At 40.1% G+C, this 20,124-nt stretch overlaps 1 protein-coding gene across 1 annotated transcript in view; it reads right to left on the minus strand.

Moving 5' to 3' along the window:
* The window catches only part of LOC121508565 (endonuclease V-like), a 161,511-nt gene that overhangs the window by 122,912 nt on the left and 18,475 nt on the right, over window positions 1–20,124 (minus strand). Inside the window, exons 6-7 of the mRNA XM_041785499.1 lie at window positions 12,323–12,391; window positions 11,988–12,116 (exon numbers count right to left, since the gene is read on the minus strand). Coding sequence (XP_041641433.1) covers window positions 11,988–12,116; window positions 12,323–12,391 — 198 coding nt within the window. The remainder of the gene's footprint in view (window positions 1–11,987; window positions 12,117–12,322; window positions 12,392–20,124) is intronic.

A 20,124-nucleotide genomic window follows, 5' to 3' on the forward strand; every position in this document is an offset into this window, starting at 1 on the left:
TAGAGATTCTAATGGTGAGCTGGGTCACTTTTATTAATGTTTGTTTGTTTGTAGTCTGACAAATGCATTTATTGTGTCTGCTGTAGTACAGGGGTCATCAACTACATTTGTCCAAGGGACAGCTTCTGTCTATGCAGACACTGTAAGGGCCGGACTGTTAAATGAACTAAACAAAGGAAAGATTTTTGTCAAAACAATTTTAATTTCTTTCAAATGTACCTTATTTTTAGCCTTTAGCAGTAAGCAGTCTCTATACTACAGCCTGCCACAAGCGGGGTGATTGAGATATTTAGGCCACATAATTCTGGGGCTGTCATGTAGTTTGATGTGAATATGCCGAGTCCTGATAGGTGAAAAACACATGAAGGAAATTGGTCTTTTGTTTTAAGTCTCAGGCAGCAAAAAATATACTCTCAAACCCCCAGAACTGTAAATTTACAAAGAAATGGGCAGATTTAAACAAGAAAGGAATTATGTTTCAGTTTGTCATGTATCTTAATTTCTAATAATGGTTAATAATAGCAGGATCTTTGGAGAACTGATCAAACATTAAGCCAATCTTTATAAAAACTGTTTCAATCTCACTTATTTTTGGAGTTACTTTAATATCTGTAGGGATTTAAAAAGGAAAGAAAGAAAAGATGCCCTAACTATAGCAACATATTTTTACTTCAGCACATTTTCTGAATGTGATCATGCTTCTGGGGGCTGGACGGGAAGCTGTTAAGGGCCTGATGTGGCCCCCGGGCCTCCAGTTGATGATCAGTGCTGTAGTATCCTGAAATGGTTTGCATGGTCAAGATCCCGAGAAACTGAGCTTTCTGTTGGTGCATATTATACTTTCATTTTGTAAATAACTGAATAGCTGCAAAAAAAAATTCACCAGCCTGCTTAGGGAGTTTTTGGGTTTAAATACCCATTTATTTTCAGTGAATTGTTCTTCTTCAGAGAGTCCGATTTAAAAACTCTGTTTAAATTAATGATTGTTGTTATTTCTTTAAAATGCTGAGGTTCAATGTTGGTTATTTTTTTAAGGAATCTGGTTAGAAAATCATGACTGACAGCGTGTGTGTCAAAAGTTCCAATTTTTATATAGGGTAGGGGGGCCTGAAATATCTTTATCTGCCAAAGGGGAGCCCCGCAGAAAAAGTTTGGAACCACTGGCCAAGCCAAAGATACAGATGTGAGGTGGACCTTAATCCACCTGAAAACAGCTTCAGTCATATCAGTCACTCCTGACCATGAGTAACTCTTCTTCTTTATAAAATCAAATCTGATTTAATCAATATTTAAACTACTTAACGCCTCTTCTTGCAATAAATGGCTACTTTTCCCATGATAATGATGTAATTTCACAAGTTCTCTGAAAAATTGGCAAAAATTGACCAGAATGATGGGGAAAGAGGGAATAAGATGTGTCAGTTTTGTCCCTTTTCTGTTTGTTCTACTTTCATAAAGAAATGTCCAGTTCTGATAAACTGCCTCTGAAGCTGCACCCACACTGATCTCTATACCGGCCACCCTTGTTGTCAGGAAATGAAGATGTGGGACACCGTGGACCCTCGGTTTCTAAAAATCAATCAGCAAAACCTAAAAGCTCCTGCTCCTAATAGCCCTGAGAAAAGGCGGGAACTAAACCACTGCCGCCAACAGCTGACTTGAACTAAGGCTCTTTGGGAGACTGAGGAAACACTCCTTTAAAGAGACACTAAGGTCATCAGACTGGTGTTTGGAAGGAACAGAAAAGGCTGGATAATGAGAGCCAGCACCAACATCACTATCTAAGAACAATGAACAAACCTGAGAAGTCACACAGAAAGGTTTGAGAAGTGCTTGAGTAGACTCACAATCAAGAACAACACATGAACACACAGAGAGCTGCTCTCACTGGTAAGATGGTGAGATAATGAGTCAGCACAGAGCGCTGCAACACAAAAGGAGGGGTAGCACCAACTGTGCAGTTTCTTTTTATAACATGCAGTTTTACTTTTGTCACATTTTCTTTTGTCATAACAAATGCATATCAATTCCAAACATCAGTTATTGATTTCATGCAGCACTAATAATCTGTAACCGTATTAGCCCTGAAAAAAAAACACTGGTCAACTTTTGCGCAAGAGTATAGCATATTCAGAAAACACTCAGACCCCCTTCACTTTTTCCAGAGCTGACAGTTCCACGGGAGGATTCTGTGGAGAAAGTCTATGAAAGGAAAAAGTTTTGATATGCAGATTTAGAAGAAGAAGCAGAACAGTGAAGATGGAAAGTTCAGGTTTGTCCAGAAGAAGTGGGGTGTAGAGGGTTTTTGTGGTAAGGTCTGCACCTTCATACTTAGAGAGCTGGGAGTGTAGGGACAGAGTTTGTGTAAGACAGTTAAGAAGACGTCAGATGAAGCAGTTCAGGCCAGTCAGTGGATTTGGATGAGGAGGAATAATTCTGGCAGGGGGCCAAATAGTGGGGGATAGTTGCAATTATGAGTTTTACCAGGGTATAGAAGGTGGAGGTACAGCATCATCCTAGCAGGGATGAGTGCTAGCCCCAGTAATGGAAGCTCTGCCTCCCCCTACCCTCTAGCTAAGCACTCTCTTTCTTCTCAACATCTCTTGTGCAGCTTTTGCAGTTTCACGTGTCATGTTGGTGATAGGAATAGTAATCTTGTTGTGGATGTAGTTGAGGTAGGGCAGGTCGAAGGGTGGAGTAAAACGTCGGCTTAGTCTGGCAAAGGTGAGTACAAGCCCCAATCAGGGCACCCCCTTGCTCTGTCTTCCCCACCCTCTTGCTAAGCTTGGGTCTGTTGAAGGTGGCAATGCTGTACAGCCATGTGGTACTGTAGACAAGAAAGAGAACGTCTCCGTGCTGGCATGGTGGGTGGTGAGAGCTGGCATTGAGGGGGTGGCTCTGGACCCTGGAGATCACTGGACAAAACACAGACAAAAGAGGGTTCCCTTTTCACAACCCTGGTGAAGTGTTGGCTTCTTGCTGCCCAGTTGTTGGCACCGTTGACTTGTGGAGGCAAATAGTAAGGATTAAACTGGGTTTACAGACTTTTTTGCTGAGCGCTTATCCCTTCTGTAGAGCACAAGTATCTTGTTTGCTCAGTTTGGCTGGATGACCAGCTCTTGGATGAGTCCTGGTTGTGCCAAACTTCTTCATTTAAGAATTATGGAGCCCACTGCTCTCTTGGGACTTTTCAGTGGAGCAGAACGGATTTTGTAGCCTTCCCCAGATCTGTACCTTGCAACATTTTGAGCTCTGCAGGCAGCCTCTTTGACCTTATGGCTTGGTTTTTACTCTGATATGCACTGTCAGCTGTAAGCCATCTATAGAGAGGAGAGCCTTTCCAAATCATGTCCAGTCAATTTAATTTACCAACATCTCAACAATGTTGAAGAGAAATGTGAGGAACCTGGGCTAAATTTCAAGTGTTGTTGCAAAGGGTCTGAATACTTATGTCAATGTGATATTTCAGTTCAGTGGTTCTCAACCTTTTCAGCCCGTGACCCCAAAAATAAAGGTGCCAGAGACCGGGGACCCCCACTGTACCTGAAGGTGGCTAAAAACAGCCGTGCACATTCAAGAATAGTCATGTGAGGACAAGGCCGTCCACAAGGGGGGATAAATGGGAGAGTATTTTTAGGGATCCAGCCAAACTGGGGGACCATGGAGTCAGCAAAAAAATGGTCCACTGAAAAGTTAAGCTGTGATAACCATGTTTATATTTAACCTGAAAAAAAACCCACTCTTATCAAAGCAACGATAATCTTTTTTAGTTATTTGTGCCATTGTACAGAGCCACCTTAAAAATGCCCATTCCTTCTCTCAAAAACGAATTAAAATGGTTAAAAAAGTTAGTGGAAAAGGTGATGAAAGGGGAGTTTAAAATAGTAGAAATTGGCAGGAATGGCAAAAGTCACATAAAAGTGGCAAAAAAGCAAAAAATGGCAAAAAGGGTTAAAGTGGCAAAAATGGGCACAAAAAGTGTTACAAGGGGATTAAAAAGTGGCAGAAATAGGTTAAAAGTGGAAAAAATGTGTGGAAAATTAGGTGAAATGGGATTGAAAGTGGGAAAAATGGTTGCAAATTGCAAAAAAGGAGTTAACTGAGGCAGAAGAATAGGCAGAAATTGGCAGAAATGGGTTAAACTGGCAAAAGATGGGCATAAGTAGTAGTGAAATGTGGTTAAAATGGGCATAAAAATGGTTTAAAGTGGTTAATTGTGTTAATAATGGGTCAACAGAGGCAAGAATAGCTGGAAAGACGCAAGAAAAAATAGGCAGTGGTGTAACAGGTTTAAAATTTAAAAAATGGGTCTAGAGTGGAAAGAATGTGTTGAGGTAATGGTAAGGTAATGAAAATGGGGTAAAATGTGGCAAAACTGGTGTGAATTGGCAAAACTGGGCAAAAATGGAGAGGCAAAAATTGATCCAAATTGTGCAGAAATTGATGAAAAGTGGCAAAAAAAACTAACAAATAGGGTGGGAAAAAATCATTTAAAAAATATTCTTTGAGGGTTTTTTTGACATCTGGTGACCCCTTTTAAGTGTCTCGTGACCCCCAAGGGGTTTCCGACTGTCACATTGAGAACCACTGTTTCAGGTTTTTTTTTACTTTTTATATGAACTAACCACACCTGAACCCAACCAGGAGCAATGAGCCACAGAAACACCTGGCACTTCACTGATTGATTCTGACTGGTCCAGTCAATCTCTGACCAGGAACAAATGTTTGAGCTTGAAGCTCTGAAGCTGGATCCAGCTGATGATAGAATCTGGCCAGTCTATCAGCTCTGCAAGGTTACCCTTTCACAGTATTTAAAACTATGTATTGACTTAATTTGGGTCCCCAACATAAACTCTAGAATGCTTTTTACCTTTAAGATAGTTTCTGTGGGCTTAACTCCAATAGGAGGGGTAGCATGACAGGAACTGGGGGAGAAGAGGCTGGGAAGTTGAACCTGTGATGATAGCAACAAGGGGTGTAACTTCTGCACATGGAGGGCCCGCTCCACCACCAGAGCTAAACCAGCACCCCACAATCACTTGTGCTGATATTTCAATTCATTTTAAAACAGATACACCGACTAAAACAAGTTGTGGTCAAGGCTGCACTGGACTCAAGCCTTTTACAAAGAACAGCTACCTAAGACTTAACCACAGACATGACAGTACTGCCATGGAAACTGGAAACTTTCCCCTTCAGCTGATTCATCCCTCCAAGAAAGCAGAAGTGAATGTGCATGCAGATACCGTACATCTATCGATATGAGCAGCAGTGGAGAAGTAACGTGTACGTGCATACTTCTACTGTAGTTCAAAGTTGTTTGAACATTTCTTCACCCTCAGTCCACCATAACAAGTGTCCGGACAAAGAAGTTGAATTCTGCAGCTTGTCTCTTGTCTCTCCAAACTTCAAAAAGGCAACTGTTATGTAAGTCAGACAGTCTTCATGTCAGAGTGACAGCTCTCTGAGTTTTCTCTCCACAACTTATGAATGAGGTTTACAGGCCTGAGGGATGTGGATCCCGCTCTGCCCACGAAAGCACGACGTACACACTGAGCTCAGCTCTGAACTTGACACTCAACAGAACTGGATCTGTGAGCGCTTTTTTTGTGTGATGTCAGCAATAAAGAGAATAGAAAATGTCTGTGGGAGAGAGAGAGGAGGTGAGCACAGGGTGGAAAAAGAGAAGCCAGTGATGGAGGGATGGTGAAACAGCTGGATGGAGAGAAAGGTAGGAAAAGAGCAGAGGTGCCAGCGGTCTGACAGAGGAAGGTGAGAGTGTCCCTGGGTCTCTCTGATGTCCACAATCATCCCTGCTGCTACCGGTACTTCCTCCTCCTACGCCTCCTACGCCTCCTCCCACCAGCTACACATCACACTTTGATGAAATAAACACACACATTGGAGGTGAGTTAGCCACAGCTACAGCAGCTCCCCTGGTGAAAAACTGATTTTGAGGTGAGGGTGTTTGTTGGTGTGTGTGTGTGTGTGTGTGTGGGGGTGTGTGTGTGTGTGTGTGTGTGTGCGTTTCTGTGAGAGTGGACATTGAAGTGCAGTGAACAGCAGAAGCACAGCACAGCCTAGTGGCAGAAGGAAACACAGCCTGAGGCAGGAGAGAGGATCGGCCCAGATCATTTGTAATTTTCTTCCCAGAGTGATGTGATGATTCAGGTGGATTAGACTTTTTAAAGTCTTCAATAAACTGCAAAATACTTTGAAGACTATTATTTTACTCTCTCTCGCTCATTTCTCCTGTAAATGGTCTCAGCATGCGTTAATGAGAGGTGCAATAAAGATGGTAAATCTGTGTGGGGAGACATTCATATATTTATAGTTATCTCAAATCAATACATTTGCCGCCATAGTCTTCATTTGTTAGATTAAGCACTTTTTATAAAATGTCTGTCTATAGTGTAAGGATGTACAACCCCTCTTCCAAAAAGTTGGTGCGCTGTGTAAAATGTAAATTAAAAATTGGATGCAATGATTTTCAAATCTCATAGACCATATTTCATTCACAATAGAACATAAACAACATATCAGATGTTGAAACTGAGACATTTTACCATTTAAAAAAAAAAATTAGCTAATTTTGAATTTAATGGCTGCAACACATCTCATAAAAGTAGGGAGTAGCAATAAAAGGCTAGAAAAGTAAGTGGTACCAAAGAAAAACATCTGGAGGAGAATTTTGCAACTAATTAGGTTAACTGGCAACAGGTCAGTAACATGACTGGGTATAAACGGAGCATTTTAGAGAGGCAGAGCCTCTCAGAAGTAAAGCTGGGCAGAGGTTCACAAATCTGTGAAATCTGTGTCTAAAAATTGAGGAGCAATTTCAGAGAAATGTTCCTTGCCATAAAATTGCAAAGACTTTGAATATCCCACCATCTAAAGTCAATAATATTATCTAAAGATTCAGAGAATCTAGAGAAACATCTGTGAGCAAGGGAAAAGGCCAAAGGACATGACTGAATGTCCCTTATCTTCAGACCCCTGGGTAGTACTGCATTAAAAACAGGCACTATTCCATCCATCCATTTTCTATACCGCTTATTCTGGGGGCTGGAGCCTATCCCAGCTGTCATTGGGCGAGAGGCGGGGTACACCCTGGACTGGTCGCCAGTCAATCGCAGGGCTGACATATAGAGACAGACAACCAGTCACGCTCACACTCACACCTACGGCCAATTTAGAGTCACCAATTAACCTAATGAGCATGTTTTTAGTGGTGGGAAGAAGCCGGAGTACCCATTTGTGCACGGGGAGAACATGCAAACTCTGCACAGAAAGGCCCTGACTGGGAAGCGAATCAGCAACCTTCTTACTGTGAGGCAACAGCGCTAACCCCTGCGGAAACCCTCCAATGGGTTTGGAAACTCTTCCAGAAATCATTGTCAACACAGTTTGCCATGAAGTCCACAAAAACAAGCTAAAACTGCATCATTCAAAAAAGAAGGAATTTGTGAATACAACCCAGAAACACTGCAGTCCTCTCTGGGCCAAAGCTCATTCAAAATACACTGGGGCAAAATGGAAAACCGTTCTGTGATCAGCTGAATCAAAATTTGAAATTCTTTTTGGAAACCACAGAAGCTGGTCCTGAAGACTAAAGAGGAGAGGAGACCATCCAGCTTGTTATCAGCACACAGTCCAAAAGCCTGAATCTCTGATGGTAGGAATCAATGAGCTTATGGTGTGGGCAGCATACACATCTGGAAATGTACTATCAATGCTGAAAAGTAGATAGAGGTTTTAGAGCAACACATGCTTCCATCCAAACAATGTCTCTTTCAGGGAAGGCCTTGAATATTTCATCAAGATAATGCTAAACTGCACACAACATCACAACAGCATGGCTTCCCAGTAGAGGAGTCTGGGTGCTGAACTAGCCTGCCTGCAGTCCAGACCTTTCACAAATGGAAAACATTCAGTGCATCATAAAACGAAAATCCAACAAAGACCAAGGACTGTTGAGCAGCTAGAATCCTACATCAGACAAGAATGAAACTACATTCCTCACCCAAAACTCCAACAACTGGTCTCCTCACTTCCCAGATGTTTACAGACTGAAATTTAAAATGAGCTATTTTCCATGAAATGGTAAAATGTTTCAGTTCAAACATCTGATATGTTGATGATGTTCTAGTGTGAATAAAATATGGGTTTATGAGATTTTTAAATCATTGCATTCTGTTTTTAATTTACATTTCACACAGTGCCCCAACTTTTCTGGAAGACAGGTTGTACATCAAAAGTTGTATCAACCAGTAACTGATGAGGTTAATTCTTTAAATAGAATTCTATTCTAACTAACATTGTCTTCTATCTGTTGGTTTAGTGGTTTCTTTGTCAGGGACAGGAACAGTGTAAACCACATTGTAAATATCTGGTCCAGGACTTTTATAGTCCATCTGAAGGATTTGAGCTCACTCCGGAAGGAATGTGTGATCCAGAAAGCCAAAGGAATTACAGATCAACCTGGCCACATTCTCTCATCTGACTTTACTCTAATGCCCCCTGGATGGTGCTTCAAGTCCTCTGAAGAAAACAAACAAATATCTAAGCTCTTTTATTCCTTTAGCTATCAGGCTACTGAATTCTGACACTAAGATAACCTTTAAGGTCCAGGTCAGCTGAGGTTAGAGGATGCAAGGATGTGTAAAGATACGTAATGAGAAGCACCTATACTGTCATCTGCCACTTTTCAACCTGTGAGCAAGGTCAGCAGGCAGAAAGTCCATAGTAATTAGCTTAAAAGGATATATAGCTCTCTACCTTGGCAGAGGCGGACATGCTTCCATCAATAAACTATACTGTTCATATAGTGCATCTATACTAGTGTACTAGTGCAAGGTCACAAGTTCAGCAAAAGTACCTAATCTACCTTCTGTATAACCATAGCTCAACTTTAGTATGCATGTAAACACACTGATTGATCATTTTTCAACAACAAAGATGGCTGAATCTGATCTCTACCCTGTAAGCAATGTTCTTAAAAAACTACAGTATTAATCAGAGAAAAGGTGGGTGTTAAGTCACTCCACGCCAAGTCCTGAATCCAGTAGGCTCATCTGAGGAGGATCCAGCCTCTGTGGGTGACAGAAAATACTCTTGGCCTTCCCATGTAGCTTAGCTCATAGCAAATATCTCTGCTTGGACTTCCACTGCTGTGTGCTTGTAATATTTACAGTCCAACTATTACTTAACAAGCATTAACAGAGTGGGAAGCACATTTTGGCTGGGTAATTATGTGCATTCATATTAGGTAATGTAATAAAAAATGATTCATTTGATTGACAACTCAAAACTGCTTAAGGTTGTTCAATATTACTGATTAGAAGTAGAAGAATACTTCCATTGCCAAAAATCTCTGCTGTTGATTTCTATTTCCATGCATATATATATGTATGCATGAAAATAATCATCATGGAAATATATATAATTGATTCTTCCCTGTTACTATCCCAATATTCCCTGAAAGTTTGGTGAAGATCCGACTTTCCGTTCTCGAGTTATCTTGAACACATACAAACAAACAAACAAAGAAACGAACAAAGATACGAAACCCTTTACATAACCCCCTGCCGATTTCATCGACGTGGGTAAAAATAGATCAATTTGCACTGTGATAGCGTTACGTACCTTCTGGTCATTGGAGAATATATCTTCAAGACCAGTCTGTACATTAGGGAGCACAGTAAAGGTGAAATACTGCCATAGCTCTGTTAAGCAAGTGAAACTAGGCTTCTGTCCAAACTGGTGTTAAATGTCTAGTTCAAGGGCATATTGACAGTAAAACTGTAGTAGACCGATTTAACTTTTACTAGAGTAGATTGAAAGAGCAGCAATTTCATAACTTACCATGCCAGATAGACTATTCCATTTATCCATTGCATGGATATATTTCACATTCATCTGGGAAAGCTCCCATAGAAAGTGTTTGGGAAGGGCAGGGTTTTTAAAAAAAAATGTGTGGGCCAATCAAGACAAAGAAAAAGTCAACATTAAGGCAAAATGAGGTAGTAGACATGCGCAGCTCTAGTGCTAACATGAGCTATACAGGCTACTCCACCATATGCCCTGTTTGAAAGGTGGAGGTTGTCAGTGGCTAAAATTCATAATGAAGCCTATTGGGAGACGATAATAATAATAATACATTTTTTTTTTGGAGGCGCCTTTCAAGTCACCCAAGGTCACCTTACATAAAGTAAAAGCATAATAAAACATAATTAAAACAGAACATCAACATAAAAACAAGTGAAATGCACAGTGTCCAGTTAGAGGGAATATGCCAGTTTAAACAGGTGGGTTTTGAGACGTGCAAAAACATCGTCTCTACAAATAGAAGCTTTTGGTGTGGCTATTTGCTCTTGTTTTCGTGGAGAATTGTGGTCAAGGTTTGCTTAAACTGACACTTTTCTACAGCTACACCCAAGCTAATCACTACTCTGGGAACTGCTATTGTATACACTGGCTTACAGTACAGCTCAACTCCACCCGTAATGATTGCAACTCATGTCATTCAGGCAACCAACCACACCTTAAGGGACTTTAGAGTCACCTGTTAACCTAAAGAGCATGTTTAGGAGGAAGACGTGCTGGAGGACATGTAAACACTGCACACTGGCCAGGGATTTAAACTAGATGTTCTCTCACTGTACGGCAATAGTGCTGATCAGTGCATCGCTGTGCCGCTCTACGGCTGATGTCATGTTCCATAAATTACACAAAGTTGTCCATTCAAATATATTTCAGGATAATAAGCAGCAACAAAACATAAGTAAAACACTCCACGGCAGAGAAAAGAATTGTTTGCCTTGGAGCAAGATTCTCTTCAGTGTCACACTGTAGCTTTGTGGAATTACTCCTTGAGAACAAGTGTTGTATAATTATGCAATGCTGCTTCTACTTTGCTAAAAATTGAAAAATCTCTCCTTATCCAAAGCATCCCGTTTGGCTAAATACATTGTACGTTAGGTATGTTTACATGTAAAGTTAAGTTGAGCCAATTCTAGCTCTGTTAAGATGTTTATCTGGCCGCTATCATTGCCCAAGTACAAAAAGCATCGGAGGAAAGTTGACTTACTAAAGCATGTCTGCCTCCGCTTCAAAAGTGTTGATTTAACACATTTTCAGCTGGTCCTATAGACCTTCTTCCTGTGGACCTTGCTAACAATTAAGCAGTTAACTGGTAGAACATGGAACACTGAATACACAGACAAACTTTAGAGCTCTGTTTATTTCATACTCTACACCAGTGTTTCCCAACCATTTTTCCTTGGAGCCCCCCCTACATGTACCTAAGAAAACTTACTTCCCCCAAGAGAAAAGAAAAAGTGACACACTGCTGCCAAAAATCAACACAGATTTTAATTGTTTCACTGATAAAACCTTTGGAAATGGCCTATGCATGCTTTTCTAACCAAAAGACCTTTGTGCAAACTATCTATTAACTGCTTTATCATGTTTTTGTCGATATTTGCAAATCTAATTTTGGTAGCCTCTGAGCAGAATAAGCCTCATGTCCCCCCTAAGATCTTTGGAACCCCTCTGAGGGGCCCCGGACCCCAGGTTGGGAACGAATGCTCTACACTTTACTTCTGGCACAAGTGCAGTGCATGCTATCTCTCAAGCTTACAGTGAGATCTTCTTCTACATTAGGGTATGCTATACTGCACATGTATGTGTGTTGACTTCCAGTTCATAGCCTCATTAGGTGTGTTAGTCTGATAAACTTGATTTTATATGATTTCAGTTGGACTATCATGTTTAAATGTATTTTAAAGACCAGTTTTAGCTGAGATAACACAATAATTTTACTTTTTTTTTAACTGCATACAAATGTCTGGAATGCAAATCAAACACATTGCTCACTAAGCTTAAGCTTTTTTTGCTTCTTGTACTTTAGTTTTCAACAAGATGAACTTTCTTGAAGTCCTGAATGTTCAACCCTTTTGACTGTCAGTGATGATGTTTGTGTGTACCTGTCTGATGGGCTCAGGGACCCTGTAGCGGCAGCAGGAGTGTGTGAGGCGTACAGCAGTGTCCACGCTGATCTTATGGCCGACAGACACGTACACAGGCTTAGAGCTCTTATCGGAACTTCGCAGTGCCTGAGCATAAAGGGACAAAATTCAAGTAACCTTCCAGTTTCTTGTCTCAGTGAGTCTTCTAATCATACACATTTTGTTGATCTTGACTTTCAGCAGGTTGGGTGTTCTTTGAAGGCAGCAGCAACAAAACAACACATCTGTTCAAAATGTTTGCTCCTTTATGTGTGTGTGTGTGTGTGTGTGTGTGTCTCTGTCCTTTACGGCACCTTTCCGAGCACTTTGCCCGAGGCGGCTGAGAGTGGGAAGCTGTCTCCTCCTTTCTGCAGAGCAGCTATCTGCAGAGGCAAAGAAAAAACTCAAAGTCAAAAAAGATGTACAGCATGCCAAAACAACAAGCAACAACTGAAAACTATTAACCTGCAGTGGAGGCTTCAGTGTTATCCTTTAACCTTGGTGTGCCTTTACTTTCATGTCTCCACATATTTAGAGCTGCAGTAACTTGAAAAAATAGCTTAAAAAATGGTAAATAAAGCTCTCTATGTGCAATAAATAGAAAGTACTAAACTAGTGTTTGCTTCCATCATACTTAGCTTTAAAAAAACATGAAGAAATATTGTTTGAGAAACTAAGCATGAAATGTAAAAAATAATCATGCTGCACTAAGGATATAAAGGAAAAGTTCCTTTAAAAAATTTAAAAAGCGTTTTTATTTGGCACCGTATTGAATGAATATACACGTTCTAGTTGAGTCTGTATAAAGTTTCAAACCTGGTGTATGGGTTACAGCCTTGATTTTGACATTTTATACTTTGCAATGATGTTTTCCTACAGAGTCAGTAGAATCTATATTTGGAAGAGAGGTAGAAGAATGTAGAACTACACTATATGAACAAAACTATTTGGCCAGACCTGTTAATTATTGCATTCTGGTGCTTCAATCAGACCTGTTGCCACAGGTGTATAAAATTTAGCACCTAGCCATGTAGTCTCCATTTGCAAACATTTGTGATCCTAAATGGGTCGTTCTGAAGAGCTGGTAACTTCAAGCGTGGTGCTGTGATGATGCCACCTTTGCAATAAAATGGTTTGTGAAATTTCACCCCTGCTGGATATTCAACAGTCAAATGTAAATTATATTATTAGAAAGTGGAAGCATTTAGGAACAACAATGATTCAGCCATAAAGCAAAAGTCCATGTAAAATCACAGATTAGGGTCAAGAACTACTATGGCGCATGGTGTGTAAAAGTTGTCAGTGCTCTGCTGATGCCATAGCTAAAGAGTTCTGAACTTCCACTGGCATTTATGTAAGCACAAAAACTGTGTGGCAGGAGCTTCATGGAATGGGTTTCCAGGGCCGAGCAGCTGCATCCAAGCCTCGCTTCAGCAGTGGAATCATGTTCTGTAGAGCGATGAATCACGCTTCTCTGTTTGGTAGTCAGATGGATGAGTCTGGGTTTGATGGATGTTGGGAGAATGTTACCTGCTGACTGTGAAATGGTGTGGGGCTGTTTTTCAGGGTTTGGGCTAAGCCCCTTATCTCCAATGAAGGCCAATCTTAATGCTTCAGCATACTAAGATGTTTTGGACAATGCTATGCTTCCAACTTTGTGCTAACAGTTTTTGGAGGCTCTTTTGTATTTCAGCATGACTGTGCCCCAGTGCACAAAGCAAGGACTATAAAGACATGACTTGATAAGTTGGCCCTAACCTCAACCCCATCCAGCATCTTTGGGATTAACTGGAATGGAGATTGTGAGCCAGGGCTTCTCATCCAACATCAGTGTCTGACCTCATAAATGCTCTACAGAATGAATGGGCACAAATTCCCACAAAAACACTCCAAAATCCTGTGGAAAGCCTTCCAAGAAGAGTGGAGGCTGTTATCCAGTATATGTGTGGTTTACACTAAGCACAGACCTTTTTACCCTTGCAGGGTTATTGGGGGAGCATGGGTGTTTGCTTACTCAGTCTACATGTGTTTTTTGGATTTGTAGAAAGCTTACGTTTGTCCCTCGGGGGTCATGTGGGGGGTACTGTGCAATATGGAGTTATGGGGCTGATGCTACAAGCCATCCAGTCCTTGTGAAAGTGAGAGTTGGGTCTGCATCCTCAGCACAAATTCAGACACGTTCCTGGAGTGTTTGGCTCTGCCGGGACCGCTCGATTCTATTTGTGAGTTTCATGGACAGGATTTTACGGTGCAGCCATCGGGAAAATGCTTTCTGGTTTATCAAAGACAGAACTGCATCTCTGCGTTTTACAGATGATGTGGTGAAAAGGAAGCTGAGTCAGAAGGCGAAGCTTTCAACATACCGGTTGATTAGTTGGTAGTGTAGTTGTTCTCAGCTGGTGTGCACACTGGTGTGCCTTGAAGCATGTATAGATGTGCCTTGGAAATTTGTACAAACTTGTTACTACAATTATACAATAACTAAAGATACCATATAGCGTGTTAAAATAGGTCTATTTTACATTGATACAGTATGTTGTGGTGTGTGATATTTGGGATCCTGAGTTATTCTTTTCTTTTTAAATAATCCTAAAACCCATTCAGTATTATCAAACCTTAACCTCCAGCTTTAGAACTAAATCAGAGGAGAAATAACCACCAGTCTGATATAAACATAATATTCCAATAAAAAAGACTGTGGGTGTATAGTTTTCCAGTCATAGTATGAAAGAGTTCTTTTCTGAACTTTACTGACTTTTTAACCTAAGCCCATTTATTTTGCAGCTCATCATCTTGTATGACAGCAGGGCTCCACAGGTGACAGTAAGGACAAGTGTCTGGCAGTATTTGGATGCTGCATATTTATGTCTAATTTCACAGTCCAGTCAGGTCAAAATTTCTGATGTCTGTCAGGAACTGTGACTGTCAAGTCTGCCAAGCTTTAGACGACCCTTGGTCTAGACATGTCCCTCAGTCTTACAGAAGGTATGAAAAATACCAATAATACGATAGTCATTTAGTGAAGCATTTTCATATAAAGGTTAACATCAGCACAACAGTATGAAGATCACAGTTTCTGACAGATATAGGATAATTTAAGCCATCTGAAACAAGGAAAAGAGGAGAATCTTAATATTGTTGAATGGGTATCATTCCATATATCAAACCGGGGCAGAGTCAAGCTATACACATGTCGACACATGTCGCAGCCAAGGTCAAGCTCAAAGGCATCTCTGATCTCTTTTGCATGGGTCTTTTCATCCCTGGTAATACATCTGAAGCCAGCATGCCCTTGGGACATCCACAGCACATCATGGCAACCCTTCTACCCTAATCTAGGCCATGCTTACTCACCACATCCACCCCTTACTCCACTGTAAAGGTATGAACATTTTTATTTTTTCAACAGATATTTTCCCATGCACCTGGTAATATGCAAGAACATCCAGAGTACTACTAGAGTTGTGTCAGTTCTCCTTCCTGCCTGAAGGTGGCCTCAGGAAGCCTACTCGCCACATTAAGCCTTCGTCCAGCCTCAATGCTTGGCCCAGCATGCCTTAAAGTTCAGCAAAGTATTGTATACAGATTTTTAAGGAATTAAAGGTGAAATGGGTGTGATTTTTGGGAAGTTTTTAACCTTATTCCAGTTTTATTTTCATTTTAGGAATATATCAGTTTTTATTTTTACTATGAGCCTCATTACTGCAAAAATTGAGTAATTAAATATTTTTCATTTTCTTAGGTTTTTGGATGGAATTATGAGGGAAAATAATGGTATAAACAACTAAATATGTAAGGCTTTGGTCTTTTTTTTAACCTTATAAGTTTAATTATGGTTACATGTTATATTCCAGTTTTTACTTCTACTGTGAAACAATCAATTTAATAATTCAATATTTGGATTTTTTTTTTTTATGTTTTCTGATAGTATTACAAGAAAAAGTACAACTACTACTACTACTTTATCCTGATGCAGCCATATCTTGCCCTTGAAGAGGCTTTGTATCTCCAGGTAACCTGATAATTTCTGATGTCTTCTGGTCAGAAGATACTGCAGCTATCCAAGATGACTCTGTGAGGTCTGACCTGCACCTGGTCCATGCCACATAGCCTAAATTTTGCCAAGAAGATGCACTTTGATTCTTCTTTGAAGTTTTAGTACGTACCTCGGAAATAACAATTTTTGTAAAAGAAGTATTTTCATATTTTAAAAAATTGCCAAGCATAAATAAATACTAATTTGACTTCACACATGTTTATTTTTCTATTATTAAAGTTTTGATATTGTTGCCATAGATGGGCAAGGAACCATTTATGGTTCAGTCACCTTGATTAGGAACATAATGGCAATAATAATTATTATTTATACAATAACTGAAAAAGTACAAAAATCTTGTGCTGCTCGAGGGTTTGAACATTGAATTTCCAAGTATTTCAATGACTCTCCTTTATAGAGTTAGCAATGTAGTTGCTATACTTTGTGTTGTCCTTGTTTAGATGTTTTATTTAGTGATGCATGATATTGGAATTATATTGGCAGGTATTAGCTTAAAAAGTGAATTATCGTATCACAGATATGAAAAAGTCTGCAGTTGTTTACAGCTGATATTTTGTCTCTAAATATCAGCCTATAGCAGCTGTAAATATTGGCCACATGAACAGATACGTATTTGGTGTTTTCAGGCTGCACCAACTGACCTATGTCAGCTAAATTCATTTTCTTTTTTCCCCATCGTTCCTTAAAGTTTAAAGTGTGTTTTATGTCAGGCATACACTGGCTCTCTATGACAGTCGTGGTGGAACATCAGCTTATGACTGTGTGACCATGTGGCATTAAAAAGCCATTCCTGCTGTGATGGGGATTCAAGTCTGACAGCCTACCATGGAATAAACGCCCCAAAAATACAGATTCTGTTTGTGATTCATGCTTTCACCATGTGAGTGCAGTCGGAAGGCCAAATTATCAAACATGTCAGCTATCCATTCAACCATTGCAGAGCAGCTGGTTGGACTGTGGTCTGGCCTTGGTTGGCCATGATGTCCCCAGGTACACTGCATGGCAAACAACGCACGGTCAGACTGAAAGCTGCACAACTTACAAGTGAGTCGTATGGCTCGATTTCATGTCTGAATTGAATCAATATGCACAGTCTACACCTGGACTGAGATTTGTTAATTTGTTCATCCTCAAATTTCAAATTTTGTGTTTTAAGGACTGAGGTTTAAGATATGAAAAAAAATTAAAGTGAATATCGGTATCAGCTGAAAATAATTCGTGAACATCAGCATATCGGATATCTGCAAAAATACAATATCGTGCATCCCTAGTTTAGTTGTATCTCTTGTATCAGTTTTATGTTCAGTGTCATTGCACACAATAAATCGATAAACAAATGTACAAAAAAATATAAAGGAGTAAACATGCAACACAGCCTCTATGGTCACACTGTGGTAAAAAAAAAGACTTAAACATTCTCACAATCTGCTCAGTGTTGATTTTTAGGAATTAAAGCAATTAAATATAGTACATGCAGAGATGAAGAGGATGAGGCTTGCCTGTCCCACTTTACCCACTGCCCCATGTAACCCATATTCACCCTAAATATTTGACTGTTAACTTTAGCAACATTTTAAAAATGGCTTAATGGGAAACTACTTACTATTAGTATAAAGATTTGATCAGAATCCAGGCCAAAATAATACCTGATAGGGGCACTTTTAACGGCATTTATTTCATAAATATACACCCCATGTGTCCTGGGTTAAAGAAGGTAACAAAGCAAAACTGTATGCAGATTCTTTATTTTTTTAACAAGCTCTAACTGTGACTGTTATGTATGGTGACTAACTTACAAACCATACAGGTAAAAATGATCATAAACCCTTGCCAGGTAGTATTTAATCCTAAAGATCAGCATGTCAAATATTATGTATTGATAATAAATCATGAGTACATACTAGCCTTCTATTAGTCTAGTGTTAAATAAATCATGCAAATAAATAAATCAGACTTGATGGCACACTTAGGCAGCTATTTAGTTATGAGCTTATACTAGACTAAGGCTTTAGGTAAAGTGTTTGATTGATGGAAGAAAAGCTTGAGGTTACGCCCAAAAACATGTTCCTTTTTAAGAAAAATATAAAGTTTGTTTTGGTCTAGCAGTGAAGGAGACGATGCAAAGTCAGACGTAGCGATGCAGGCTGCTGTTGACAGGTGTGCTGTGGGTTACAGGCCAGAGCAATGAAGGGAGCTTAGCCTTCATGATGGATGGGGTGTCTGCTATACTATGACTGATTACAGCAAGCAGCCAGCAGGGAGACAGGAGGGGCCGCACAGGGCTCCCAAACCCGACTGGGATGAGGCCAGCGGTGTGTGTGTGTGTGTGTGTGTGTGTGTGTGTGTGTGACAGAGAGAGAGAGAGAGAAGCAGGAGTGTAGGACAGAAGCCAGAACAGCAGAAGTCAGAAAAAAGGAGCAAGTCATCAATAACACATAGTTTGAGTTACAGCCCTGCTATCAGTGAGCGGGACAAAGAAGACAGAGGAGAAAAAAAGGAAAAAATGAGATGAGATAAGGGAGAAAGAAAGTGAAAGGGAAGAGTGAGAAACAGAGGGAGAAAGATAGGCGGTACCAACCAAACAGAGGACAGAACAAGCGAAGGACGCTGAGCACCGAGGAGCTTCAGTGGCTTTATCATTTTCCCAAAGAGCATCAAGGACAAAGAGGAGGAGAAGAAACATTTCCCCCCCTCTTTCATCCTTTCTGTTTTGTTTCAGTCTCTTGTGAAGACAAAATCATGCAGCTCTCCCCTGCCTTTATTCTGGTACAGAGACCTTACATTTACATCTTCTGGGCATCCAGCTGTAAGTAACAGAGATGGACTGAGCAGGTAAAGGGAGAGTAGTCAGTTCAAGGACAAACCAAATAAAAACAGGCTGTTGCATGGTCATAGCTTTCATTATTTACTCCTGAAGTAAACTGTTTTCTCTACACATATAAATACACATTTAGAGAAGAAGTGGAGATAACCGCTCCTCATTGGCACCAGTTCTCCTCTTTTAACACAAGCAAAAGAAATGTAAATAAATGAACTGGTCTATAATAAGCTTGGGATGCACATAGGAAATGCTCTTGTAATGAGATATTTATTAATTTTGAAAGGAATTAACTTGACACACCAGATCGACTGTTTCATATATACACTGTATGGATCTACATATTTCACATCCATCTGGAAAACCTCCCATACAAAGCATGTCGGAAGGGCAGGACTTTTCAAAAAATTTTCTAAAGCTGATTGGACGAACGTTCTGTCTGTCACATTCATGACAGGCTAATCAGAGCAACAAGTCAAAATGAGGTAGTCAGACATACATAGCCCAAGCAGTAACCTAAGCTTGTCAGGCAAACGCTAGCATAGTTTATGAATTTTTCCCTTCATAAGTGGTTAAAACTCAAGCCAAAGTCAATCGGGAGAAGTCCAAAAACATCTTGTGGCTCTTTGCTCTTGTTTCAATAACAAAAGTGGCCCGGTTATGTTACAACCAAGATAGTCTAGCTGCAGACCGCAGATCTAATACCTTGCAGACCACTAAGGTAAAACTGCTGTCTGAACAGAAATACTGTACATGCTATGTGTAAGGGTTAGGCTACCAACAAGCCAACAACAAGCAGAGTAAGCAGTCTGCTTCCAGGAAAAAAGCTTGCTCTCCATGAAACACCAGTATAGCTAAGGCTAAAGCTAACGAAGGCTAACAAAGCTAGGCAAATTAGCTACATAATTAATGTAGCTAAAAGAAAAAACAAATGAAACTATGTTAGCTACGTTACATTTTGCTACGTTTGCCAAAACCCCCATTTTAGTAATGCAAACTATGGTTCACTCTAGCTCTGTTAGCTTTAACCAAAGCTAGCGTAGCTGCATTGGCTTACGCCATAACTACGTAGCTAGTGTAGCTACATTTGCTTTACATTTGCCAAAGCTGACAAAGCTAAAGCATGCCACCACTGGTTTAACTACATCTAAAACTGATCTAACATAATATAATCCCAGATTAGACGTCAGACCTTTTTAATGAAGCTGGATAAAAAATTTTTTTTAAAAACTTCTCAAACG

The sequence above is a fragment of the Cheilinus undulatus genome, linkage group 4, assembly GCF_018320785.1.
Source record: "Cheilinus undulatus linkage group 4, ASM1832078v1, whole genome shotgun sequence".
Classification (NCBI taxonomy): domain Eukaryota; kingdom Metazoa; phylum Chordata; class Actinopteri; order Labriformes; family Labridae; genus Cheilinus; species Cheilinus undulatus.